The sequence below is a fragment of the Pristiophorus japonicus genome, chromosome 7 (assembly GCF_044704955.1).
Source record: "Pristiophorus japonicus isolate sPriJap1 chromosome 7, sPriJap1.hap1, whole genome shotgun sequence".
Taxonomy (NCBI): domain Eukaryota; kingdom Metazoa; phylum Chordata; class Chondrichthyes; family Pristiophoridae; genus Pristiophorus; species Pristiophorus japonicus.
Window position 1 is genome coordinate 215,745,467 of NC_091983.1, and position 24,414 is coordinate 215,769,880.

Genomic DNA, 24,414 nt, shown 5'->3' on the forward strand with positions numbered 1-24,414 from the left:
AATTGTCCACTACTCTACAATTATCCTGGAGAACAAAGATAACCCAGGCTCCTTTTTATTCATTACCAAACACACCCTTTAAACCCTTTTTCATTCCCTCTCCACACTCGCCTCTTAACTACTACTTATGTATTTCTTCGTCACTACGATGGAGACCATCCGTACGTTGCCTCTACTGCTTCTTTCTCTTCCCCTTGCCCATTAAATCAAATCTCCCCGCTTACTCTCAACCACATTCAACACTTGGACCCCCACTCTCTAGTTTCTCTCCTGTCTCTCCTCCTGTCCTCTCCAAGCTCACCTTGACCATGAGTCTAGGAGAAGGGGACATAACCTTAAAATCAAAGCCAGGCCTATCCGGAGAGAAGTTAGGAAACACTTCTTCACACAGAGGGTGGTAGAAGTGTGGAACTCTCCCACATAAAACTGTAGATGCTAGCTTAACAAATAATTTTAAATCTAAGATTTTGTTGGACAAAGGTATAAAAAGGTTTGGAGCTAGGAAGGTGGATGGAGTTGAGATACAGATCAGCCATGATCTCATTGCATGTCGGAATAGGCTCGGAGCTGACTGGCCTATCTTCTATGTTCCTATGACCTATCTACTACTTCCTCAACCCCATTCCTATAAGACTCCTGACCATCCAACTTTCTTTCCTGACCCCCGTGCTAGCTAATATTTTAAATGACTCCCTCAGTTTCCAAACCGCCATCATCATCCTCCAATTCAGAAATACTCACCATGGTCTTTCCTCTCCTTTCCAACTAGCACCCAGTCTCCAACCTCCCTTCCCTCTTTAAGGTCCATAGAACATTTTGCCTTCCAGATCTGTACCTATCTTCATAACCATTTGAATTCCTCTAATTAGGTTACCATCCCTCCCACGGCACAGAAAGCCCTTCTTTGTGACTGCAGTGAATTACCTGTCCTCAACCTCTATGCAGTCTTCAACAGGATCCTCCAATGCCTCTCCTCTGTTCATAGAATCACTGAAATTTACAGCACGAAAAGAGGCCATTTGGCCTATTGTGACTGTGCTGGGAGAAAGCTATCCAGCCTAATCTCACTTTCTAATTCTTTGTCCGTAGCCTTATAGGTTGCAGCACCTCAAGTGCACATCCAAGTACTTTTTAAATGTGGTGAGAGTTTCTGCCTCTACCACCCTTTCAGGCAGTGAGTTCCAGATCCTCACCCCCAACCACCCTCTGAGTGAAATAGTTTCTCCTCCACTCCTCTCTAATGCTTCTATCAATTACTTTAAATCAGTACCCCCTGGTTATTGATCTCTGCTAAGGGAAATAGGTTCTTCCTATGCATTCTACCTAGGCCCCTCATAATTTTTTACAACTCAATTAAATCACCCCTCAGCCTCCTGTTCCAAAGAAAACAACCCCAGCCTGTCCAGTCTTTCCTCACAGCTAAAATTCTCCAATCCAGGCAACATCCTCATCGATCTCCTCTGTACCCTCTCTAGTGCAATCACATCCTTCCTGTAGTTGTGGCCGAACTAGTGTTTTATACAGTTCTAGCATAACCTTCCTGCTCTTGTATTCTATGCCTTGGCTAATAAAGGAAAGTATCCTGTATGCCCTAACCACCTTACCTAACTGTCCTACTTTCAGTGATCTGTGGACATGCACGCCAAAGTCCTGCTGTTCCTCTACACTTCTCAGTATCCTACCATTTATTGTGTATTCCCTTGCCTCCTTAGCTCTCCCCAAATACATTACCTCACACTTCTCCAGATTGAATTCCATTTGCCACTTTTCTACCCACCTGACCAGTCCATTGATATTTTCCTGCAGTCTACAGCTTTCTTCCTCACCATCAACCACATGGCCAATTTTTGTATCATCAAACTTCTTAATCATGCCAGCTGTTGTCCAGCTCCATGGGACTGACCTTGTTTGGTTCCACTCTTATCCAATCATTACTGCAGCATCTCTAGCAATAGCTTGTCCTCCCAGACCTACACTGTCACCTCTGGAGTCCCCCAGAGATCTATCGTTGGTCGACTTTGTCCTCTAGGTGGTACTCGTAAACATCATCTGCAAACATGGGGTCAGCATCCACATGTATGCCAATGGCACCCAGATCAGCCTCTCCACTGCCTCCTTGTTGTCTTATCTGCTTGTCCCACCATGTCTTGAATGAGCATCAACTTCGTCCAGCTAAACATTAGGTTGACCGAAGCCATCATCTTGGGTTCTCGCCACTGACTCCATTACCCTTTCAACCACTGTCTTTTGCTGAATCAGATTGTTTGCAACCTCAATGTCCTTTCCAGCTGAACTCCTAATCCCATGTCTCCTCCATTTCTCTGACTCTTAGCCAGGGGAAAAATTGCTATTGAAATCACAAAACCTGTTAAACGTTTCAATGCAGATATTACATTGAAAATCTGCTTTTTTTTAAAAAAAGTTGTACAATGTACTCGTGTTAGTTCAAAGTTCCTTCATTCATACTGGATCATTTAAATTGTGCATAAAAGGGCTACTGGATAATTTAAATTGTGCATAAAAGGGCTACTGGATAATTTGAATTGGACAAAAATGAATAACTTGGAATTATCAGGAGTAGATAATTGTGCTAAAGGTTGGGATTGGATTGAAGAAAATTCAGTCCCATCATTATATTTTTGAAGGTATTTTAGTAATTTCTGTTGTCTCCCCACACTGCTTTTGGCGAAAGATACATGAATAACCTGCTTCTCTGCATCTGGTGTCTGAGCAGCAGAGATCTGGCAATTAGTCCTCTGCCATGTCAAGCCATGTAGGTAGGGTGCAAAGCACAAGAATTTACACATCCTGTAGTTGTATTTACACATCCTGTAGTTGTACGAAAATGGATAGCAGCCAAAATGCATTGGATTTACTTTATTTTGAAGAATTCTTGCAGACAGGGAGAAAATTGAGTTCAAATGTTTTTTTTAAGCATTTAAAACAGTTTGATTCTGGAGATTAATATATTTGGTGAATAGGTCATGGCTCCAATAAGCTTTCCAATCTAATAGGATATTGTTTGTGCTGAAAATGCTTGAAACCAATGAATATCTACATTGCAGTGTTTTTTCAAAATTCTGTTTCAGATTTTCAGAGAAGAATGTAAGTGACTGCTCATCAGAGGAAGATAACGCGTTCTCTGATGGTCAGCTAGAGTGGCGGGGAAATCGGAACATGATGGCGAATATTTCTATTCCTCAGCTTGATGGGGCGGCAGATGAGAACACTGGTATGTGTCTATTGCCTGTGCTGTGAACCATTGAGTACTGAAGGGCGAGGTCAGCTACAAGGCATGCACATGTATTGGATCTGTATTGATTACTATGGATTAAATTTGGGCTGTTGCAAGAGAGTAGATTTTTTTTTTTGTTGAGTGGTAGTTTTCTAACTTTAAAGGAAATCTTGAGCAATTCATGTTAGTTGACATTTGAGTTGAATTGGTTTTCTTTCTAGCTATTCATTTACTCAGCCGGAAGAGGTCATCTCGAATAATAAAACTGGTAGGGCATACATTTCCTGTTCGTCACACACGCAGCACTATGCAACTTTGGGTTACGCTGTGTATAAAGAACAAAATGCAATCATTTGCAATATACAGAAGAACTATTTAGAAATTCAACACCAGAGCCATCATATATGCAGGCTTTTAATTCACTGGCCCACACACAGCCACGGTCGATCTTCATCTTGAACAGCAGGTAACGGGATACGGTAGCATAGTGGTTATTTTACTGGACTAGTAATCCAGAAGCCTGGACTATAACTCCGAGTTCAAAAAAGTATGAATCCAAATCACACCACGGCAGCTGGGGAATTTAATTTCAGTTAATTAAATAAATCTAGAATTGAAAGCATCAGTAATGGTGAGCATGAAACTGCTGGATTGTCATAACAACACATCTGGTTCATTAATGTCCTTTTTAGGGAAGGAAATCTGCCATCCTTACCCGGGTTGGTGGGTGAACGAGACTTGGTGCGGGTTAGGATATGGGCAACAGAGTTTTGGATGAGCATAAGTTTATATGAGATAGTTTCATTGCAGTAATTAATCTAACTGGAGGCAGACCTGGAGCGGGCTAGAGAGGACGAATGTAGGAGGTCCAGAGTGAGCCAGGACTTGGGTAAGAGGCTCAATTCCTTGACAACTGGGACTATCTTGCATTTCAAACTCACCAACTTGACTTGGTAATATATTGCGGAGAAGGAATGGGGGCAAGAAGCACTCATACAAAGAAAGCAGGCAGGAAGACTGGGAGGGTTAATGTTGAAGCTGGGAAATGAGGTACAGCACTACCAAAAGGCACTAACCTATTGGAGGTGGAGACTGCAGATTGGTGCTGGTGAAGAAGCAGATTCTCGGCAAGAGATGAACGTACGAGAGAAGCTTGCAGGGAGTCCGGCTATGGAGCCAGATAGTGAGAATTGATCTGTTAATTAATCCCAATTAATATGCCAAGTTATCTACTTCCTATAGACCAATCAACATGGAAGAATGGAAGCAAAGTTCACATAATTCCTACTTGTTGCGAGAAGGTGGCAGATCTAAGGGGATAATCAGATAGCTAGAAGAGGTCATTGGACACTTCGGTTTCTCTCAGTTGCAAGATACTTTATTGTAGCGAGGCACAATCCTAAACCTGCACAATTTAGTACGTCTTCAGCAGCAAACTTGTCGTCTTTGGTGTAAGATTTTGATACAAGTACATGGGTTAACTTTATAGAATGCAAACTAGTATCTATTGCAGGATCCTTGGTTTGAACTGAGAACATACAATGTATGTATATTATTCCTACCCCTTAAACTACAATAATCTTGTACAGTTGTGCAATTAAATGCACTGCAATAAGTTGATATTTTAGTTGGTATATACTAGGATAGTATATTGAAGTAACGTGAAAGCACTTCATTCAACACTTCTTTGCAGAGTGGTTTAACTATTACTCTCTCTTCTTTCCCCACTCATAAATAAACAGTGAGCTATGGGTCACAATAACTGCATGTCAGTTGAGAACAACACCTTATTTATTTAAAATTAACTGAATAGCAGCCCAGCCTGTACATCTCCCCCACCTTCCCATCTCTTTTTGTTAACAATTCATTGGATAACTGGTCACTTCACTCAGAGAGATGAAACACAGCATATTCTATTAATTACCTCAACAGTCTGACTGGACCCGATAATGAAAGATTGATATAAATGCCATAGAGCTTGAACTGATATCTTCCAATCGAATTTGCTTTTAATCTCGTACATTGTTAATGGTGTACCAATTTACTGACCAAAGATAATTATGTGGATGGTTTTGTCAGTTTATTTTTTTTTAAGTGTTTTTGAAAGAGGAGGAAATGCAAATAAAGAACAAACTTACATTTGTATAGTGGCTTCACAAGGTTAATTACTTATTTTTGATGATTGCTTCTCTGAAGGGCTTGGGCGCATTTTTCAATGTTAAAGTCACTGTAGTTCAACTAGACATTTAATTGTATATAAGAGGTTTATAGAATATGAAGAATTTTTAAGAATAGCACTATATTGAAAATGTCTGGAAAAAAAATTTTTATTTGTCAAGTACCCAACATGATGCAATTCATATTAAGCCAATGCCTTAGGACATAATGACATCCTGTTGCCACCTCCAGTCATTTTTGAGATGAATCTTGTGCTTTATTCCCAAATTATGGAAAAGCTTATAATTGCAAATTCACACCCATGGGGACCTGGATTGAGATTGCTCTCATTTTGCTGGGATAAACAGCTATCCCCGCTTCTGGCTGTAAGGATCCTACCAGTGCTGGGTTGAAACACAAATCAAAGAAATTATGTGCTTATCCAGAAATTGTGTGTTGCATAGCTTGTTTTCCACTTTCTCATCTCAATTTCCTACAGCATTTATTTCTTGTTGGTTTCCTCTGACTACATACCACACTTGTAAAGGGATATACTTGAAAAGGAAAAATTTGTAAGGCTATGAGGAAAGAGCAGGAGAGTGGGACTAATTGGATAGCTCTTTCAAAGAGCCAGCACAGGCATGATGGGCCAAGTGGTCTCCTGTGCTGTATGAATTACACTCTAGGAAAATGAACAACCTGCTTATTCACAGGCCTCTGATAATGCTTTCTAAGTTAGCAACATAGTGATAAGTGAGACACCAAGGGTGACTTGCCCTCGACTGTTGTGGGCACGTGCTTGATCTCCACTAAATGACTTGCAGAACAGCCAAAATGAGAAGCTTGCTGTGCAGAGCTGCAGGTGGCAACTCCAGACCTACCCCTTTGTAGCACAGTTTAATGTAGCACCAGTGTTAGCCCTATTTCAGTGTATTTTTTAGTTTTATGTGGAGTTGGAGTTGGGAAATTAAAGGAATATTTTAGTCCCATTACTGGATCTCATGGTCTGGAACATGATTACAATGTTTAGCTGCTAACCTAGCCTGTTCCTTTTTAAGGCATTGCTCTAAATAGGCTACTTTGCTGATGTCAATCACGGGACAGTTCACCCAACGTTCCCTTAGAGGTTGTGCACCCAAAATAAAAGTAAAAGGGAATATTGGTTGCAACTGCTTTAAATTTCAGGCTCTTTGTTGGTTTGTTTCAGGGAGGGAAAGAAAATTGCATGGTGGCCACCTTGAGTACCATTCAAGCCTGGGTCCAAATAAGTCACTAATGTGTGAAAATTGTTCCCAGCTGCACTAACCCAGTTGAGGAGAATAGCCTGGATGCAGGTGGCTAGCATAGGAACATAGGAACATAAGAACTTAAGAAATAGGAACAGGAGTAGGCCATACGGCCCCTTGAGCCTGCTTCGCCATTCAATAAGATCATGGCTGATCTGATCATGGACTCAGCTCCACTTCCCTCCCGCTCCCCATAACCCCCTATCCCCTTATCGTTTAAGAAACTGTCTCTTTCTGTCTGAAATTTATTCAGTGTCCCAGCTTCCACAGCTCTCTGAGGCAGCGAATTCCACAGATTTACAACCCTCAGAAGAAATTTCTCCTCATCTCAGTTTTAAATGGGCGGCCACTTATTCTAAGATCATGCCCTCTAGTTCTAGTCTCCCCCATCAGTGGAAACATCCTCTCTGCATCCACCTTGTCGAGCCCCCTCATAATCTTATACATTTCGATAAGATCACACCTCATTCTTCTGAGCTCCAATGAGTAGAGGCCCAACCTACTCAACCTTTCTTCATAAGTCAACCCCCTCATCCCCGGAATCAACCTAGTGAACCTTTTCTGAACTGCCTCCAAAGCAAGTATATCCTTTCGTAAATATGGAAACCAAACTGCACGCAGTATTCCAGGTGTGGCCTCACCAATACCTTATATAGCTGTAGCAAGATTTCCCTGCTTTTATACTCCATCCCCTTTGCAATAAAGGCCAAGATACCATTGGCCTTCCTGATCACTTGCTGTACCTGAAGAGAGATAAAGTTGATAATTACTGTACTTTTAATGTTGCAACATTTACTGGCTTTCATTGTATCAAACTGAAATATTTTCATGTTCTTCAGTAATTCTGTGACTATCTTACTGAATTTTAGATAATACTTTAAATGAAAATGGTTCAAGAACTCATTCTACATTAGCAGTCCGAGACAAAGTGCCGACCAAGACGACTTTTCACAAAGAAACTGTGATATTAGAACTGCCGACATTGGAACATGTTGGACTACAGTGCAATCATGCAGGTACCACACCTCATACACTCAGTGGTTTGAACTCTACAGAATTACCCTCATATCAAAATTCATTCATCACAGCAAAGAAGCCTGAATACTCAGTTTCTAACGTTTCAAATGAAGCCAGTTATGATTTAAAATATAGTGCACCTAGTGAAGACCTTGGCTTTTGCAGTGTGAAGCTTGTGGATGCTGATATGGTAGATAGATCTCCAGATGCAGTCTGTGAAAACAAACATATAACCAGTAACTATGAAAAACAGCTATCAGCACACACTGATAGACTTCAGAGAGTAAAGCGATATATCAGCATTAACTGTGAAAAGAATTTACCGTTTACGCACCAGAGGAACCTAACCAGTGAAGATGAATTTCATAGTAATTCAACTCTCAGTTCCTTAGTCGGGAGGATAGCTAATACAGTGCCTCTTGCATTCAATAAAACAGAAAACATGTGTGATAAACCTTTGATGCCCCTAATGGGTATAAAAAATACAGTTCAGCTTTTTGAAGAACACAAAACTACAGAAACACCTGAAAACAACATTGAGACGAGCCTTAGTGAACTTAAAATTAGATATGAAGACTTTCAAGCAACCCAAAGAGAGAAAACCGTCATTGATCAGCATGAGGCACAATACACATTTTTTCCTAGTGTGGTGCTTCCCAACTGTCTGAAATGTCCAGAAAAAGTCTTCAAGTCTTCTAAAGTTCAGAAATCAGATGACCGCAAATTAAAGCTCAAATTGAGTAGAAAGAAATCAAATGGTACCCAGTTGATGGGGAAATCTGCAGCTGCAAAGTTAAAGAATGCCCATTCCACCGAACTGAATTCTTGTAGCAACGGACTACTGGAAAATAAAGCATCACTGGATCAGAATTCAATTTCATCTTTAGATAATGGACTTCCTTTAGCATCCCAAATCTTTAATATGGCAGGGTCTCCAGAAAATGGCCTGGAGGGACAATCATTTCGATTAGCATGCAGTAAATATACACTCCGAACAAAGCGAAAAGTAAGCTATGAAGCTGAAGACAGTGAACATGGCCAAGGCTCAGAAATCATGAAGACCAGTCCAACTCGGTCAGAATGTTCAAAAGTCAATGATGACGGTACAGATCGTTCTCAGCAATCACGTAAAAGGAGGAGGTTTAATAAGAAGGAACCCCCTGTGATTATAAAATATATTATTATTAACAGATTCAAGGGTAGGAAAAATATGTTGGTTAAGATAGGGAAAGTGGATTCAAATGAAGACCACGTTGTGCTTGATGATGATAAACTGCAACAGTATCACAAACTTTCACCATTAAAAGAATGGTGGCCCAAGGTCACTGAACCTCCTCTTGTTATCAAACCTTTTGCAACACCTACACCAAAGAGAGGGAAAAAAGCAAAAGTTCAGTCGAGCTTGAAGAAAAGAGCTGGAAGATTCAAAAAACTACAAAGAAAGGAAAAACTGGGCATTTCTAGCCAGAGTCAGGGAAAGAGAAGTGAATGTACTGCAAGGAAAATAGAATTTGCACCACTTTCACCACCTTCGCCTTGCTATAGTGCTGAGACTGACGACTGTTCAACAGACTATAAAGACGTAATGTCTAAACTTGGCTTTATGTCGGAGAGGCTGCCGAGTCCTTCTAAACTATCACCACCTCGATGCTGGTCACCAAGTGAATTGCAAGGGGATGGAATACCATCCATTGTATCAATAGAAGACGACGTACTGGTAAAAGACTGTGATCCATGTGTTTTAAACAAATCTGATGAGAACATTTTGTTGCAAGGTAGTAGAAATCGCGAAAAAAAGCAATGCTTGAAATCCAGGAAAAAATCTCCCAGCAATGCTAGCACTGCAGCTAAAAAGACAAAATTATCCCAGAAAGCTAAGCAGATGACAGATGGTGAAAAAGATGATCAGAAGGGAAAACAGCGAAAGAAGACCAGGAAAAGATGGACTCGGAAACAGAAAAATACAATTCCATACCTTGGTGAAAAGCAAGAAACAGGTCAAAGTTCAGAACCACATGAACAAACTAGATGCTCTGAGCTCGTCAACAATGAACTGAATTCATCCCTTAAAGAGAAAGCTAAAAGTAGGTTTTGTGGTGATTTTGAAAATTTGCTTGTTGCAGAATCTGAGCCCGTTTCCAAGACTGATGAGCACCCCAACAATCCTCTTAGTATCTGTTCAACGGGGCATCTTCCTTCAACACAGCCTTATTCTGAAGAAATTCAAGATGATTCTGGGGGTTACTATTGTTCTTTGCTGGAAACCGATGACAACACAGACCTGGCTGGCTTTTCTTATCCACCAGATGAACAAGTCTCGGACACACTATCTCAAATGGCAACGTGTTCTCAGTCTCAGTTGCATTCCAGTCTCCCTTTCAGTCTCAGTAAAACAAGTCCTTCTTGTGTACAATCTGATTCTATTTACATGTTGGATAACAAAACTCAAATGACAGATAATTTCCAATTACCAATGGACACAAACCTTGCACCACAGACAGGATTTGCTCAAAGTGATCATTTAACGGCCTCTTCCGCTGTCCAACCTCGTCCGCAGTCTTTGCAGTACTGTCATCTGCCAGTTCAGTTAACTGAAGACATGTGCAAACTACAGAGAAACAATCTATCACAGCAGAGGTCACCGGTTATGAGCTACACAAAGACTGGTGGGCAGCACGTTTCTGAAGTTAAAGAGATTCAAAATGGTGAGGGCACGCACATGTATGAAACTGATCAAAAGTCTACATTATCACGATCTGAGCTAGAGATTGATTGCAAAATAAACCATGCATCCCGACCATTCCAACAATCCAAACTTGATCAACAATCAAAACCTACTCTAATTATTTCTGAGGTAAATCGACATTTGGCATATTCATCAGTAAACAATGTTACAGATTTACCTGCCAGAATTTCTCCGCTAGGAAGTGAAAAGGATGGTCAGAGTCTTAATCTTACTCCATGTAAATTGGTGAAAAAAGTTTTGGAAAGGGAACAAGAAACTGGCAACATTTTAGACATATCTGATTTCACCCCTCCTAGAATAAAGCAAAGATCTGTGTCTGAAACTTTTTTGGAAACAAATATCATACAAAATATAAGAATAGATGGTCAGACACCCGTTAGTAATGGTCAGTCTAGTCTCACGGTTTTAAGAGAGTTGCTGCAGAAAAGGCAACAAAAAGCGCAGCAAGGAAATGTTCAAACCCCTTCACTAAAACAACAGTTTAATAGAAGTATTTCTTACCCAAATGAGCAAATTGAATTCAATAAAAGTTCTAGCACCGGCTTTTCTGTTCTTCTCCCTGCTGCTCATTCAAAATCTCCAAAGGATGCTTTCTCTAAAAAAACAAAAAACACAAGAAGTACAAAGGTTGCACAGAAGAAAACCAAAACCTCTAAAAGGGAGTTGACCAAGAAATCTCAAACTTCTCAATCTAAATGTCCCTTTTCTGATGACAGCCCTGTTTTCCATTCAGATGCAGGCTTTGATAGTTGTTACAGTTTTGATAGCTTATCACCTGAACTTCCACAGTCTTACAATTTTGATATTAATACTGTTGGACAAACCAGATATTGTACCATATATTCCGGGTGCCAATTCATGCCAGCAGCTGAGCAAAATCTGCCTCAGAAGTTTTTGAGCGATATTATTCAGGAGTCTGTTCCAGCCCAGGCAGTAATAGAGACTTGTGCTTACAAGTCTCAGAGCAGTAAAATGCAACACTCTGACCAGGTACATAAGGCTTCAGACAATACAGAGTGGGCCAGGTCTGGCTCAATAAGCCCTGATCTTTTTGAAAAGTCCTCTTTAGACAATGGAGAGAAGTTGAAACAATTGAATAAAAACTCCAATATGCCAGTTCAAAATGCTCTGTCAAGCTCTTCCGAGTCATCCAGTGCCCATTGTTCTGGAATGTCAACTATGGAATTGACGAATCAGACCCCTAATCAATGTTGTGATTCTTTGGAGAATGGAACTTCATGTGGCCCTGTAAAGTCATCCAGTAGCCAAATAATGCTATTGGATGAAAGAAGTGGAAGATTGTGTGACAGATCTGAGGTGTGTCTGTCTGGCCTTTCTACTGGTTCAAGTCCAAATGGAGTTATGGGATTTATTGGTGATGACATTGCTGCAACAAGCTGTGAAGATCCAGAGCTGTGCGCTTCCAAATATAGTAATGGCTCCCCAGCAACGTCTCATAGTTCTCCAGCATCTGTCTGTTCCCCATTACAAACCAAAAATAACTGTTACATCAGCCGAACATCAGGTGCTCACATTTTAAAGCCTTTAATGTCACCGCCAAGTCGAGAGGAAATTGTGGCAACACTGTTTGATCATAACCTGGCAGAAATTGTCTACCAAGAACCATTCTGCAGTGATCCTTCAGATGCTCCAGAAAAACCCAGGTAAGAAGTCTAACTGCTCCTCTACATACATCAAACTATGAAAGCATTAACTTACGATCCAAAGTCCTATTTTAGAATTAAGTACATGATAATTGTTCAAAACTGTTTCGACTTGTAGGTTATGATGTTCAGAACTGCTCATGTAACTTGAATGTTTCTTGCTTTATGTCCAAATAAGATTGACCCTCCAAGAGCTGGAAAGTGGGATTAGGCTGGATAGCACTTTGTTGGCCGGCGCGGACACGATGGGCCGAAATGGCCTCCTTCTGTGCTGTAAATTTCTATGAAAACCATTTCTCCCTGAATGATATTTAGCAGATTCAATCTCCGCCCTCTCCCAGAAATTCACTTTCAGTAGTTAGGTGATTCTCTGAACTATGTTATGGAGTTTCTCTCTGAACAAGCTTAAATTTCCTATTCCTTTTTGGCAATCGATCTCCTGTTGTCATTCATACTTTGCAGTATTTTTTTGTTTCTTTAGCAGTTTTATTCATTTCCACGCACACAGATTCTTTTAGGTATTAATTTTGTTGCACCTCAACATCCAGCTTAACAACCACCTTCAAAAAGGCGGAGGGAATTTACTGAGGCAAACTATAATCTAAAAGAGCAAGACTGGTGCTCCAACCTCCATGATTCGCTGAAACAGCGATGATTGATTTCTTCCCCCGTCCCATTGCTAGAAGGTAGTCCAGTAAATCATCATAGGCAGTCCCTCGAAGCGAGGATGACTTGCTTCCACGCCAAAAAGGGATGGATTCATAGGTGTTTCAATGAAGGACCTAATATTCCAGATCCCGAACTACATGTTGAAGGGTGGAAGATGCCTGTGCTTGGATTTTTTTTAACGTGTGGTGGCCGTTGAACACCAGCCACCACACGGGCTTGACAGAGCTAGGTCTTGGCCCAGTGGCAAGGATTACCCAAGACTAACTGGAGATCAGCTGTGCTGCACAGACCGAGCGCGCGCGCACATTGCAGTGTGGGCTTGCCCCTGGGCCCTCGCCTCTTGGCCCCAGATTCATGCCTCTCTTGGGCGCTCCGGTCACTTCTCTCTACAGACTCTTGCTGCTCCTTGCCAGAAATCGACGCGGTCCCGACCTGCAAGATCATCAGCAGGCCGGGGCCATTGGAGGGAGCAGCGCGTGCTGCTGGAGGAGGGCTATGGCTACGAAGAACAGGTCGCTGATTGCAGTGCGGGCAGGCACAGCAGGAGGGGCGAAGGAGTGGCAAGAGTCCATCGAGGGAAGTGACCGGGGCCCACGAGAGTTCAGTAAAAGGATACAACTGGTTGTCGATCTTATGGAATGTTTAATAGGTGCCACTAAGGGTGGTTATGCTGCCCCTTCCAGATTTAGGTGTCTAGTTTTCTTGGCACGGTTTTGAGAATTTGCAGCCTACTATGCCTCAATATGCAGAATTTTTCATCCACCACTGCTATGGAATAGGTTCCATTTAGGAGAGGAGAGCTTTGTATTCCCTAAAAACACATGTTTAATCCATATGACATAGGGTACCTTCATTCAGGATGTTTTTTCTACTGCAGATCATCCAAACAGTGCAGCCAGCATAATCCGTCAAAGATGCATATTTCTATATTTGGATCGGGGAATACCACAGGAAAGTACCTCATCCAATGTCATTGTGGAAACTCCGTATAAAGTGCGAGAATCATAGAAATTTACAGCATAGAAGGGGCCCATGTGGCCCATTGTGTCCATGCCGGCCGACAGAGCTATCCAGCTTTAATCCCACTTTCCAGCTCTAGGTTAAGGCACTTCAAGTGCACATCCAAATACTTTTTAAATGCAAAGAGCATTTCTACCTCTACCACCCTTTCAGACAGTGTGTTCCACATCCCTACCACCACCTGGGTGAAAAAGTTTTTCCTCTACTCCCCTCTATCCTTTCCACCAATTACTTTAAATCTATGTCCCCTGGTTATTGACCCCTCTGCTAAGGGAAACAGGTCCTTCCTATCCACTCTTATCTCTGCCCCTCATAATATTATACACCTCCAATGAGGGCTCCCCTCAGCCTCCTCTGTTCCAAAGAAAAACAACTCCAGCCTATCCAATCTTTCCTTTTATAGCTAAAATTCTCCAGTCCGGGCAACATCCTTGGAAATCTCCTCTGCACCCTCCCTTGTGCAATCACATCTTTCCTGTAATGTGGTGACCAGAACTACACTATTTAGTGTTTTGTACAGTTCAAGCATAACCTCCCTGCTCTTATATTCTATGCCTCGGCTAATAAAGGAAAGTATCCCATATGCTTTCTTAACTACCTTATCTAACTATCCTGCTACCTTCAGGGATCTGTGGACATGCACTCCAGAGTCCCTCTGTTCCTGTACACTTCTCAGTATCCTACCATTTATTCTGTATTCCCCTGCCTTGTTAGCCCTCAACAAATGCATTACCTCACACTTCCATTTGCTACTTTTCTGCCCAACTGACACGTCCATTGACGTATGTTTGCAGTCTACAGCTTTCTTCCTCACTATCAACCACAAGGCCAATTTTTGTATCAGCTGCAATCTTTTTAATCATGCCCCCTACATTGAAGTCTAAATAATTGAGATTTACCACAAAAAGCAAGGGACCTAGTACTAAACCTTGCGGAACCCCACTGGAAACAGCCTTCAGTCACAAAAATATCCGTCGACCATTACCCTTTGCTTCCTGCCGCTGAGCCAATTTTGTAACCAACTGTCACTCTCCCTTGGATCCCATGGGCTTTTACTTTTCTGACGAGTCTGCTATGTGGGACCTTGTCGAAAGCCTTGTTAAAGTCCATGTAGACTACATCAAATGCCCTACCCTCATCAACCCTCCTTGTTAACAACTCAAAAAAAATTCAATCCAGTTAGTCAGACCCATAACAAATCCATGCTGACTGTTCTTGATTAGTTACTACTATTGTCAGACTTTAGTATCCATAGGACTCCAAGTCTTTTTAGTAGAGGTTGTTTCTTAGCAGAAATAAAAGCCCATGCACTTATGCCAATAGTCAGATGACTGGTGATGGCAGCAATTTTTGTCTCTATTGGATAATCAGTTTTATGGTTAAGTAGAGGAAATCCCAGTTGTGCCCTTTAACATCTAATTTTGAAATGGAAGCAGCTTATTACCTGTAGGTAACTTAAACTGAAGAACAGTCTGGCTACTCCCGGAATCATTTCAGGATTGAATGTATGGCAGATTAACTGACACATAAGTGGTCTGATGCATAATCGTTCACAACTCGCTCCATAACCCTACATCTGAAAGTTCTGAAGATATAGCATTAGTGTGAACTAAGCATGAAGGAGCTGTTAACCTCCTACCTGCTACAGAATGTGATCATGGATGCACTGAGCAGATTCAGGTGCTAACTGCACAAAGGCCACCCAACCCCATTTCAAGGCAAACAATAACATTTTGACTGATGGGACTGCCCCAAGGTAGACCTTCACTTTGATCTGACAGGCTAACAAATTATTTGATGTCACTGTGCTCTAGCTTTGACTACAGATATAAATCCTCAGAGGCTGCACCAGTTTTCTTTTGTGGAGTTTGATTAAATAGCTGTGATGATTAACTAACGTTAGGCAGATTCTTCCCATTTTTTTTTTGAAGAAGTTCAATTTTCAAGTATAAAGATTGTTCCAGGCCCACCTTTTTTCTGATCTGTGGCTTAGAGTTGTGTTTTACTGTTCTGCACTATTTTATTATTTGACTTTTTTGGTTAATTTTGTTGTAAATAGTTTTATACTGGTTGCCTATTTATTAAAGTAATGTTGCTGCCTTTACTCGGCAGAAGGAGTGAATCCGATGTGTCGGCATGGTGCATTTCACCCAGAATATTTAGCAAATTCAATCTTTGCCCTCTCCCAAAAATCTCTGATTGAAAGGCTAATTCTGAAAGAAACCATCTGTTCCTAGGAAAGGAAAGTCTGATCGCAGCTTTTGTCACCTGAGGAATGGTTATTCCAGATGGCAAGAGAGACTAAATCTTTGATGGGAATTTTTAAGTAGTTCCCGGTACCTGCTATCCATCTACATAATAAGAACATAATTAGGAACAGGAGTAGGCCATCTGGCCCCTCGAGCCTGCTCCGCCATTCAACAAGATCATGGCTGATCTGGCCGTGGACTCCGCTCCACTTACCCGCCCGCTCCCCATAACCCTTAATTCCCTTATTAGTTAAAAATCTATCTATCTGTGATTTGAATACATTCAATGAGCTAGCCTCAACTGTTTCCTTGGGCAGAGAATTCCACAGATTCACAACCCGCTGGGAGAAGAAATTCCTTCTCAACTCGGTTTTAAATTGGCTCCCCCGTATTTTGAGGCTGTGCCCCCCTAGTTCTAGTCTCCCCGACCAGTGGAAACAACCTCTCTGCCTCTATCTTGTCTATCCCTTTCATTATTTTAAATGTTTCTATAAGATCACCCCTCATCCTTCTGAACTCCAACGAGTAAAGACCCAGTCTACTCAATCTATCATCATAAGGTAACCCCCTCATCTCCGGAATCAGCCTAGTGAATCGTCTCTGTACCCTCTCCAAAGCTAGTATATCCTTCCTTAAGTAAGGTGACCAAAACTGCACACAGTACTCCAGGTGCGACCTCACCCATACCCTGTACAGTTGCAGCAGGACCTCCCTGCTTCTGTACTCCATCCCTCTCGCAATGAAGGCCAACATTCCATTCGCCTTCCTGATTACCTGCTGCACCTGCAAACTAACTTTTTGGGATTCATGCACAAGGACCCCCAGGTCCCTCTGTACTGCAGCATGTTGTAATTTCTCCCCATTCAAATAATATTCCCTTTTACTGTTTTTTTTTTTCCCAAGGTGGATGACCTCACACTTTCCGACATTGTATTCCATCTGCCAAACCTTAGCCCATTCGCTTAACCTATCTAAATCTCTTTGCAGTCTCTCTGTGTCTTCTACACAACCCGCTTTCCCACTAATCTTTGTCATCTGCAAATTTTGTTATACTACACTCTGTCCCCTCTTCCAGGTCATCTATGTATATTGTAAACATCATGGACTTACACCATGAGAATGCTGGCAAGATTCATTTCCCATTCCAGGAGACTCCAGACTGCCGGACATTCTGGGAGGGTTGGTAGCCCTACTGGCTAAGCCTCACCTAGAGTATTGTGTCTACTTCTGTGCACCACACTTTAGGAAGGATGTTGAGGCCTTGGAGACAATGCAGAGGAGATTTACTTAAATGAAGTCCCTCATCCCTGCTATCCTTTAGGTGGAGAGACTGGAGAAGTTGGGATTATTCTCCTTGGAGAAGAGCAGGTTAAGGGAAGATTTGATTGAGGTGCTCAAAATTATGAGGGGTTTGATAGAGTAAATGAAAGTTTCCATTGGAGGGAGGGTCAGTGCCCAGAGGACACAGATTTAAGGTAATTGGCAACAGAACCAGAAGGGAGATGAGAATTTATTTACGCAGCGAGTTATAATCTGGAATGCAGTGCCTGAAAGGTGGAAACCCATTCAATAATAACTTTAAAGGGAATTGTGTATATATACTTGAAGGGAAAAAGATTCCGGGCTGTGGGGAAAGAGCAGTGGAGTGGGGGTAATTGGCTAGCTCTTTCAAAGGCGCGATGCGCTGAATGGCCTCCTGTACTGTAAGATTTTATTTGGTTTACTCCTCCAGGTCCCACTATCACTGAGTGTTGGTATTCTGCCCATTCAGCTGCTATAATATATGGTGGTCTGGGCTGGATAAGCAGCATGAAGCTTGACACAGCTTTGTGCTGATAAACTGCACATTTTAGCTGGTTATACTCCTGTAGTGCTCGTGCGTAGTTTCTTACCAACCTCCATATAAGCTCTCTGTGTCCCTATAAATTGAGGTGTACACCTCAGAATCGGGTAAGCAAACTATACTTGTGATCTTCTAGTAGTTTAGTTGGGAGAAGATTGATTTTCATGGGCAGCTTGCAACGTTGCATTTGGGGTTGTTTACCTTAGTGATTTTCGAAGATTTGTGGTGGTGAAACCCCACCTTAGGTCTTTAGAAGACATGGAACAAGTGGTGACAAAGCAACAGGAAATTATCATTCTAAGTATTTTCAGTGGTTCAGTTTTCGATTTTCTTTTGAACAAGGTAAATGCAGCACCAAATCGTTTCTTGCAAAACAAGTATATCTTGAATTCCTCTCCGTTTTGGTTCTGCTGCCTGAATATTTTGAGTGCTGGATACATGCGTATATGTTGTTTGTTTGAAACAATTTTTTGCAATTCAGTTATCCACTCTGGTCCGGCACCCTTGGGACCTGACTGGTGCTGGACCAGAGAATTTTCCGAACCACGGGAGGTCAACTGGTGGCGTGCTGCTAACGGCGACCCGGGCGCACTCTGTGGAGGCCTGCTGGAGCGGGGATGGAGTCTGGGAGAGATGCCGACCCTTGCCCATGATCCTACTCCCAGCACCAGTCTGTGTATGGGCCGTAGACGGAGCCTGGGTGATGGGGGACGGCGGCCTCCTCGCACCAAGACACGTGCACATGGCAGCCCCCTGAGTCGGGCGGGGGGGTAGAAGGCGGTCTCGGTGACGAGAAGCACATGTCGGACCACAGTGTGTGTTCCCTAGGAGGAGGTCTGTAGATTGTATGTTGCCTTGGTGGACGCCACCCATGCTGGGACTGGTACCAGACCAGAGATGTTTCCGCACTTGAGAGTCCCGGACTGGAAAGGTACAACCTATAATTTGTCCTTTTGGAAAGATTACACCATAAAACATAAAATGTCTCCAAAGTGAGATGTATTTGTAATTATAACTTTATCCATTCAGTACTTCAAAACAAAATTGAGACTCAAACCATACAAGCTTATTCGATTTCCATAAGTTGAAAGGGCAGTGACGGGCTGACCGTGTCAGACAGTAAGAATTGTGTAAAAAAAAAACTTGCGTGCCCTGGGTGCAGTAGGGTTCAGAATGTTGTGCTGCTTTGGATACCGAGTTAAATGAGCACTGTCCAGCTGACTAAATAACTTTTTTTCCTTCAATCGTAGGGAGATAGGAGGGCGGGTTTTGACAGTTGAAACCAGGTTAGCCAATGAATTGCCAGAGTTTGATGGAGATTTTTCATTGGAAGGGCTGCAGTTCTGGAAGACGGCTTTATCAGCAATGACACAAAATGCTAGACCTGGCTCCCCTGCCTTTACTGGGAATAGACATTCTGCTGCTCAAAGAGTGGGAGCTGGTGCAGGAACTTCTGAAGACCAAAAGATTATAATCCTGCCATGTAAAAGTCCACCAAGTTTACAACGGGTGCAGTTGTGGCTTCAGGCAAAAAGAGAATATGATAATTCGAAGAAATGTTCAAAAAATCAGATTGGTCTAACTGAGAATACCAACCAGAATCAGTGCTTGCAGCCTTCACCATCAGGTCAGACTTCTACAGCTGAAGAGTTGGCTATGGCAATTTCTGCAATCCCTAACCAAGAGCAAGTTGTAAGGCATGCCCAGATAAGTGAATCTGACTCCTCTCCTGAAATATCACTCCTAAAAACCCCAGAGCGGAACAACTCGAAACCCAAGTCTCCAGCAAGCCAGCTAACTAAAGCAGTGGAGCCGTTTGACGATGATGACGATTACTATCGTGCATACAGTTCTCCCGATTCACCACCGTTATCTCCGTGGCAGCAAGAAGTTTCCCCTAATGCAAGGCAGTGGGAGCCAAATGAAGAAAATGGGGAAGTAATTGAGTCAGAGGATTGCCTATCACCAACCTGCAGCAACATACCTCCAAGTGATGAGCAGCAGCTGGCAAGATCACCCCTTCAGTCTCTCATAGGAGCTGCTAAACATTCTGCATCCATTCGACATAGTACACCTGTCGCACAGAGAAGTAGAAGTGATGGGATTCCTGAAGCGCTTTACTGCACTCCTATACAAATGGGTGGGTATTCATTTCTATGATTTTAAACTGTTGGTACAAAAATAAGTAATACTGTAATTTAAAAAAAATCTGTTTCAACTGATTTCATGTTAATTCCAATACAGCATAATTTATACAAGCTTTTGTAGGATTCCCCCAAAATAATCCAGATTTTTAAAAAAAAGATAGATTCTGCACAAGTTAAATTGTCAATTTTTTTTTTAAGTAGATCATTAGAGATTGTCTTCTGTTGGTTTGAGAAATTTTGTTTAAACTTTGTGTAAATCTTTTAATGAATTAAAATTGGAGATGTTGGCACTTTATTTAGATAGTGTTTCTATGTGGAAAGGTAGGAAGTTTGGGTGAAATTATACCAAATTATCTCTATCCTCCAGAAACTGGAGTTGCTAAATCTGGATGATCAGATTCCAATTTCTATGGACTAAGGATGGTGTGGAATGTCACACTAACATTCTCCTCCTTTCGGAAAACTAGGCAAAAGAAAAAGCAACGTATCAACATATTTAACACTTACATTGGGTTATGTATATAGAAGTGTATGTCGTCATTCTCTTGTCCCTATCCTCTTCCCCCACCCCCTTTCCCCTGGCACCCCATCTCCCAGATGTGTGATTGCAGTTACATTGAGAGACTAGAGAAACTGGGGTTTATTCTCTTTAGAGCAGAAAAGGTTAATGAGCGATTAGATAGAACTGTTCAAAATCATGAGTTTGGATAGTGTAAATAAGGACAAACTGTTTCCAGTGACAAATGTCGAAATCTCGACTCTGAATTTAAACTAAAAATGAAACTCTGACATAAACAGCTCGGTAGATGTTCCTTTAATAAATATTACTTGCTACAAGGAAAAGCCCTGCTAAGTCAAAGGCTCAGTGAAGACTTCTACAGAGGTTCAAAATCATATTATCTTTATACAGAAGAACAAAACAAGACATTATGGTTCCATCGCATGCATCAGTTCTGCCATTGCGGTCAGCAAATACAGATAAGGAGTTCTTCAATCACTTAATTAACATTACATCCTTGTTTTAATTCTCTACAATCTATACAGCCTTTATCTAATACTTCTAAGATTTAGCACTGCGACAGTTATTTAGTAGGGAGTATAGTTCTAACAAGACAGGGAGGGTAAATTCAAGGTTCCCTCGCTCACACAGATGGCTTCTGCCTTTCTTTAATCAGCTATCAGTCAAGGTTACTATGTTCATGCAGAAATAGGCTGTCTGCTGCAGGGGCTTCTGGGAGAACTGAGACTCCATTTTGTTTTATTGCAAAAGGGTACATTTAACAGAAGATGTAACTTTAAAAGTAAATTTCCACACAAGGTAGCCAGAGGGGACAAATTTAAGGATTTTGCAAAAGAACCAGAGGGGGGATGAGATGTTTGTACACAGTGGGTTATAATCTGGTGGTGGAAGCAGATTCGATAATAATTTTCAAAAGGGAATTGGATAAATACTTGGGGAACATTTTTGCGGGATATAGGGAATGGGTAGGGGAGTGAGACTAATTGCATAGCTCTTTGAAAGAGCTGGCACAGGCATGGTGAACCAAATGGCCTCCTTCTGTGCTGTATCATTCTATGAATATAAGTGTACTTTTCTAAAAATTCTGACATACCATTTGTTTCAATTTTCTTGTCGTACTGTAACTTAACAAAAATAACTGCTGATAGATTTATAACAACTTGCAATAGCCAGGGTAAGTAAGTTTTATTTAGGGAAAGTATCTGTCACCTCCACTCAATTGCTGCTTATACGGTGTCAGCTGTGGCTCAGTGGGTAGCACACTCGCCTCTGAGTCAGAAGGTTGTGGGTTCAAGTCCCACTCCAAAGACTTGAGCACAAAAATCTAAGCTGACACTCCAGTGCAATACTGAGTGCAGATGACACAAAGATTAGTGGGAAAGTGGATTGTGTAGAGGACACAGAGGCTGCAAAGAGATTTGGATAGGTTAAGCGAATGGGCTAAGGTTTGGCAGATGTAATACAATGTCGGAAAATGTGAGGTCATCCACCTTGGGGAAAAAAAACAGTAAAAGGGAATATTATTTGAATGGGGAGAAATTACAACATGCTGCGGTGCAGAGGGACCTGGGGGTCCTTGTGCATGAATCCCAAAAAGTTAGTTTGCAGGTGCAACAGGTAATCAGGAAGGCGAATGAAATGTTGGCCTTCATTGCGAGAGGGATGGAGTACAAAAGCAGGGAGGTCCTGCTGCAACTGTACAGGGTATTGGTGAGGTCGCACCTGGAGTACTGCGTGCAGTTTTGGTCACCTTACTTAAGGAAGGATATACTAGCTTTGGAGAGGGTACAGAGACGATTCACTAGGCTGATTCCGGAGATGAGGAGGTTACCTTATGATGATAGATTGAGTAGACTGGGTCTTTACTCGTTGGAGTTCAGAAGGATGAGGGGTGATCTTGTAGAAACATTTAAAATAATGAAAGGGATAGACAAGATAGAGGCAGAGAAATTGTTTCCACTGGTCGGGGAGACTAGAACTAGGGGGCACAGCCTCAAAATACGGGGGAGCCAATTTAAAACCAAGTTGAGAAGGAATTTCTTCTCCCAGAGGGTTGTGAATCTGTGGAATTCTCTGCCCAAGGAAGCAGTTGAGGCTAGATCATTGAATGTATTCAAATCAAAGATAGAGAGATTTTTAACTAATAAGGGAATTAAGGGTTATGGGGAGCGGGCGGGTAAGTGGAGCTGAGTCCACGGCCAGATCAGCCATGATCTTGTTGAATGGCGGAGCAGGCTCGAGGGGCTAGATGGCCTACTCCTGTTCCTAATTCTTATGTTCTTATAATCAGACAATATTGGATGCCCCCAGTGATCTATTTTATAAATATTGTGGAATTTTAATATCTAGAGGCAGCGAGGTGCAGCAGATAAAATATAATGGCTCCTTTAACTGCCATGCCAAAATGCATAATACTGGATAAGCCAATGAGTAGCTGAGTCATACAGACCGTGAAGATCTCGGATGTAACAGCATTAGTGATGCTATAATTTCCTTCAGCATTCTAGGTTACTGTGATTCTAGGTCATATGTTGACTCTGGCATCTCCACTTATTTACTGTTTACCAAATTCTGGTCCTAGTTAAACTGAGTACTTTACACTACACTGAGCTTTAGCAGGTTGGGTGTGTGAAAAATGTTGTTTAATATACAAATTATTTTAACCTATTCAGAGCCCAGGCTCCAGAAAACAAGTCAAAGAAAGGCCAGTAATTCTGACGCCTTGAGGAGAGTGCTATTAACAACTCAACTTAAGGTAATACACAAGCTGAAGATTCATGTGTTGCAATGTTTTTAAATATGCATGAATGTGCATTTTTATTCCCCCAGATGTTTGAAATTGAGAAATAAATTCAAAGGTAAGTGTATAGAATCAATGGCTTCAAATTTGGCTCACCGGTTTTCTCGGCGCACTCACCGATGCGCCGAAAACGGCGCCTAAAAAATCTCCACCGATTCTGGCCACTGTGTTGTCTCTTCTGGGGCTTGGCGCAGCATGGCCAGTCGATTGTGGGGTGGAGCTTAGGGCCTGGCGCGAGAAACAGTGTCGGCAGCTGTCCACATGACCGATCCCCGGTCGAGTGGCCTCTTGCACCGGCCGGCCTGCTGTCCGTGAGTGTTGATTCCTGCAGCCCAGCCAGCCAGCCTGTGTCTTCTGCGAGCCTGTGTCTTCTATTTACAATCTATATTAACGACTTGGAAGAATGGACTGAGTGTAACGTAACCAAGTTTGCTGACAATACAAAGATTGGAGGAAAAGCAATGAGTGAGGAGGACACAAAAAATCCGCAAAAGGACATAGACAGGCTAAGTTTGGCAGATGGGGTATAATGTTGGAACATGTGAGGTCATGCACTTTGGCAGAAAAAAAATCAAAGAGCAAATTATTATTTAAATGGAGAAAGATTGCAAAGTGCAGCAGTACAGTGGGACCTGGGGGTACGTGTGCATGAAACACAAGAGGATAGTATGCAGCTTCAGGAAGGCCAATGGTATCTTGGCCTTTATTGCAAAAGGGATGGAGTATAAAAGCAGGGAAGTCTTGCTGCAGCTATACAAAGTTTTGGTGAGGCCACACCTGGAATACTGCGTGCAGTTTTGGTTTCCATATTTACAAAAGGAAATATTTGCTTTGGAGGCAGTTCAGAGAAGGTTCACTAGGTTGATACTGGGGATGAGGGGGTTGACTTATGAGGAAAGGTTGAGAGGTTGGGCCTCTACTCATTGGAGTTCAGAAGAATGAGAGGTGATCTTATCGAAATGTATAAGATTATGAGGGCGCTTGACAACGTGAATGCAGAGAGGATGTTTCCACTGATGGAGACTAGAACTAGAGGGCATGATCTTGGACTAAGGAGCCAC

At 42.0% G+C, this 24,414-nt stretch overlaps 1 protein-coding gene across 1 annotated transcript in view; it reads left to right on the forward strand.

Moving 5' to 3' along the window:
- The window catches only part of rev3l (REV3 like, DNA directed polymerase zeta catalytic subunit), a 230,759-nt gene that overhangs the window by 134,457 nt on the left and 71,888 nt on the right, over positions 1-24,414 (forward strand). The window contains exons 12-15 of the mRNA XM_070885791.1: positions 3,090-3,232; positions 7,548-12,105; positions 19,137-20,026; positions 23,226-23,308. Coding sequence (XP_070741892.1) covers positions 3,090-3,232; positions 7,548-12,105; positions 19,137-20,026; positions 23,226-23,308 — 5,674 coding nt within the window. The remainder of the gene's footprint in view (positions 1-3,089; positions 3,233-7,547; positions 12,106-19,136; positions 20,027-23,225; positions 23,309-24,414) is intronic.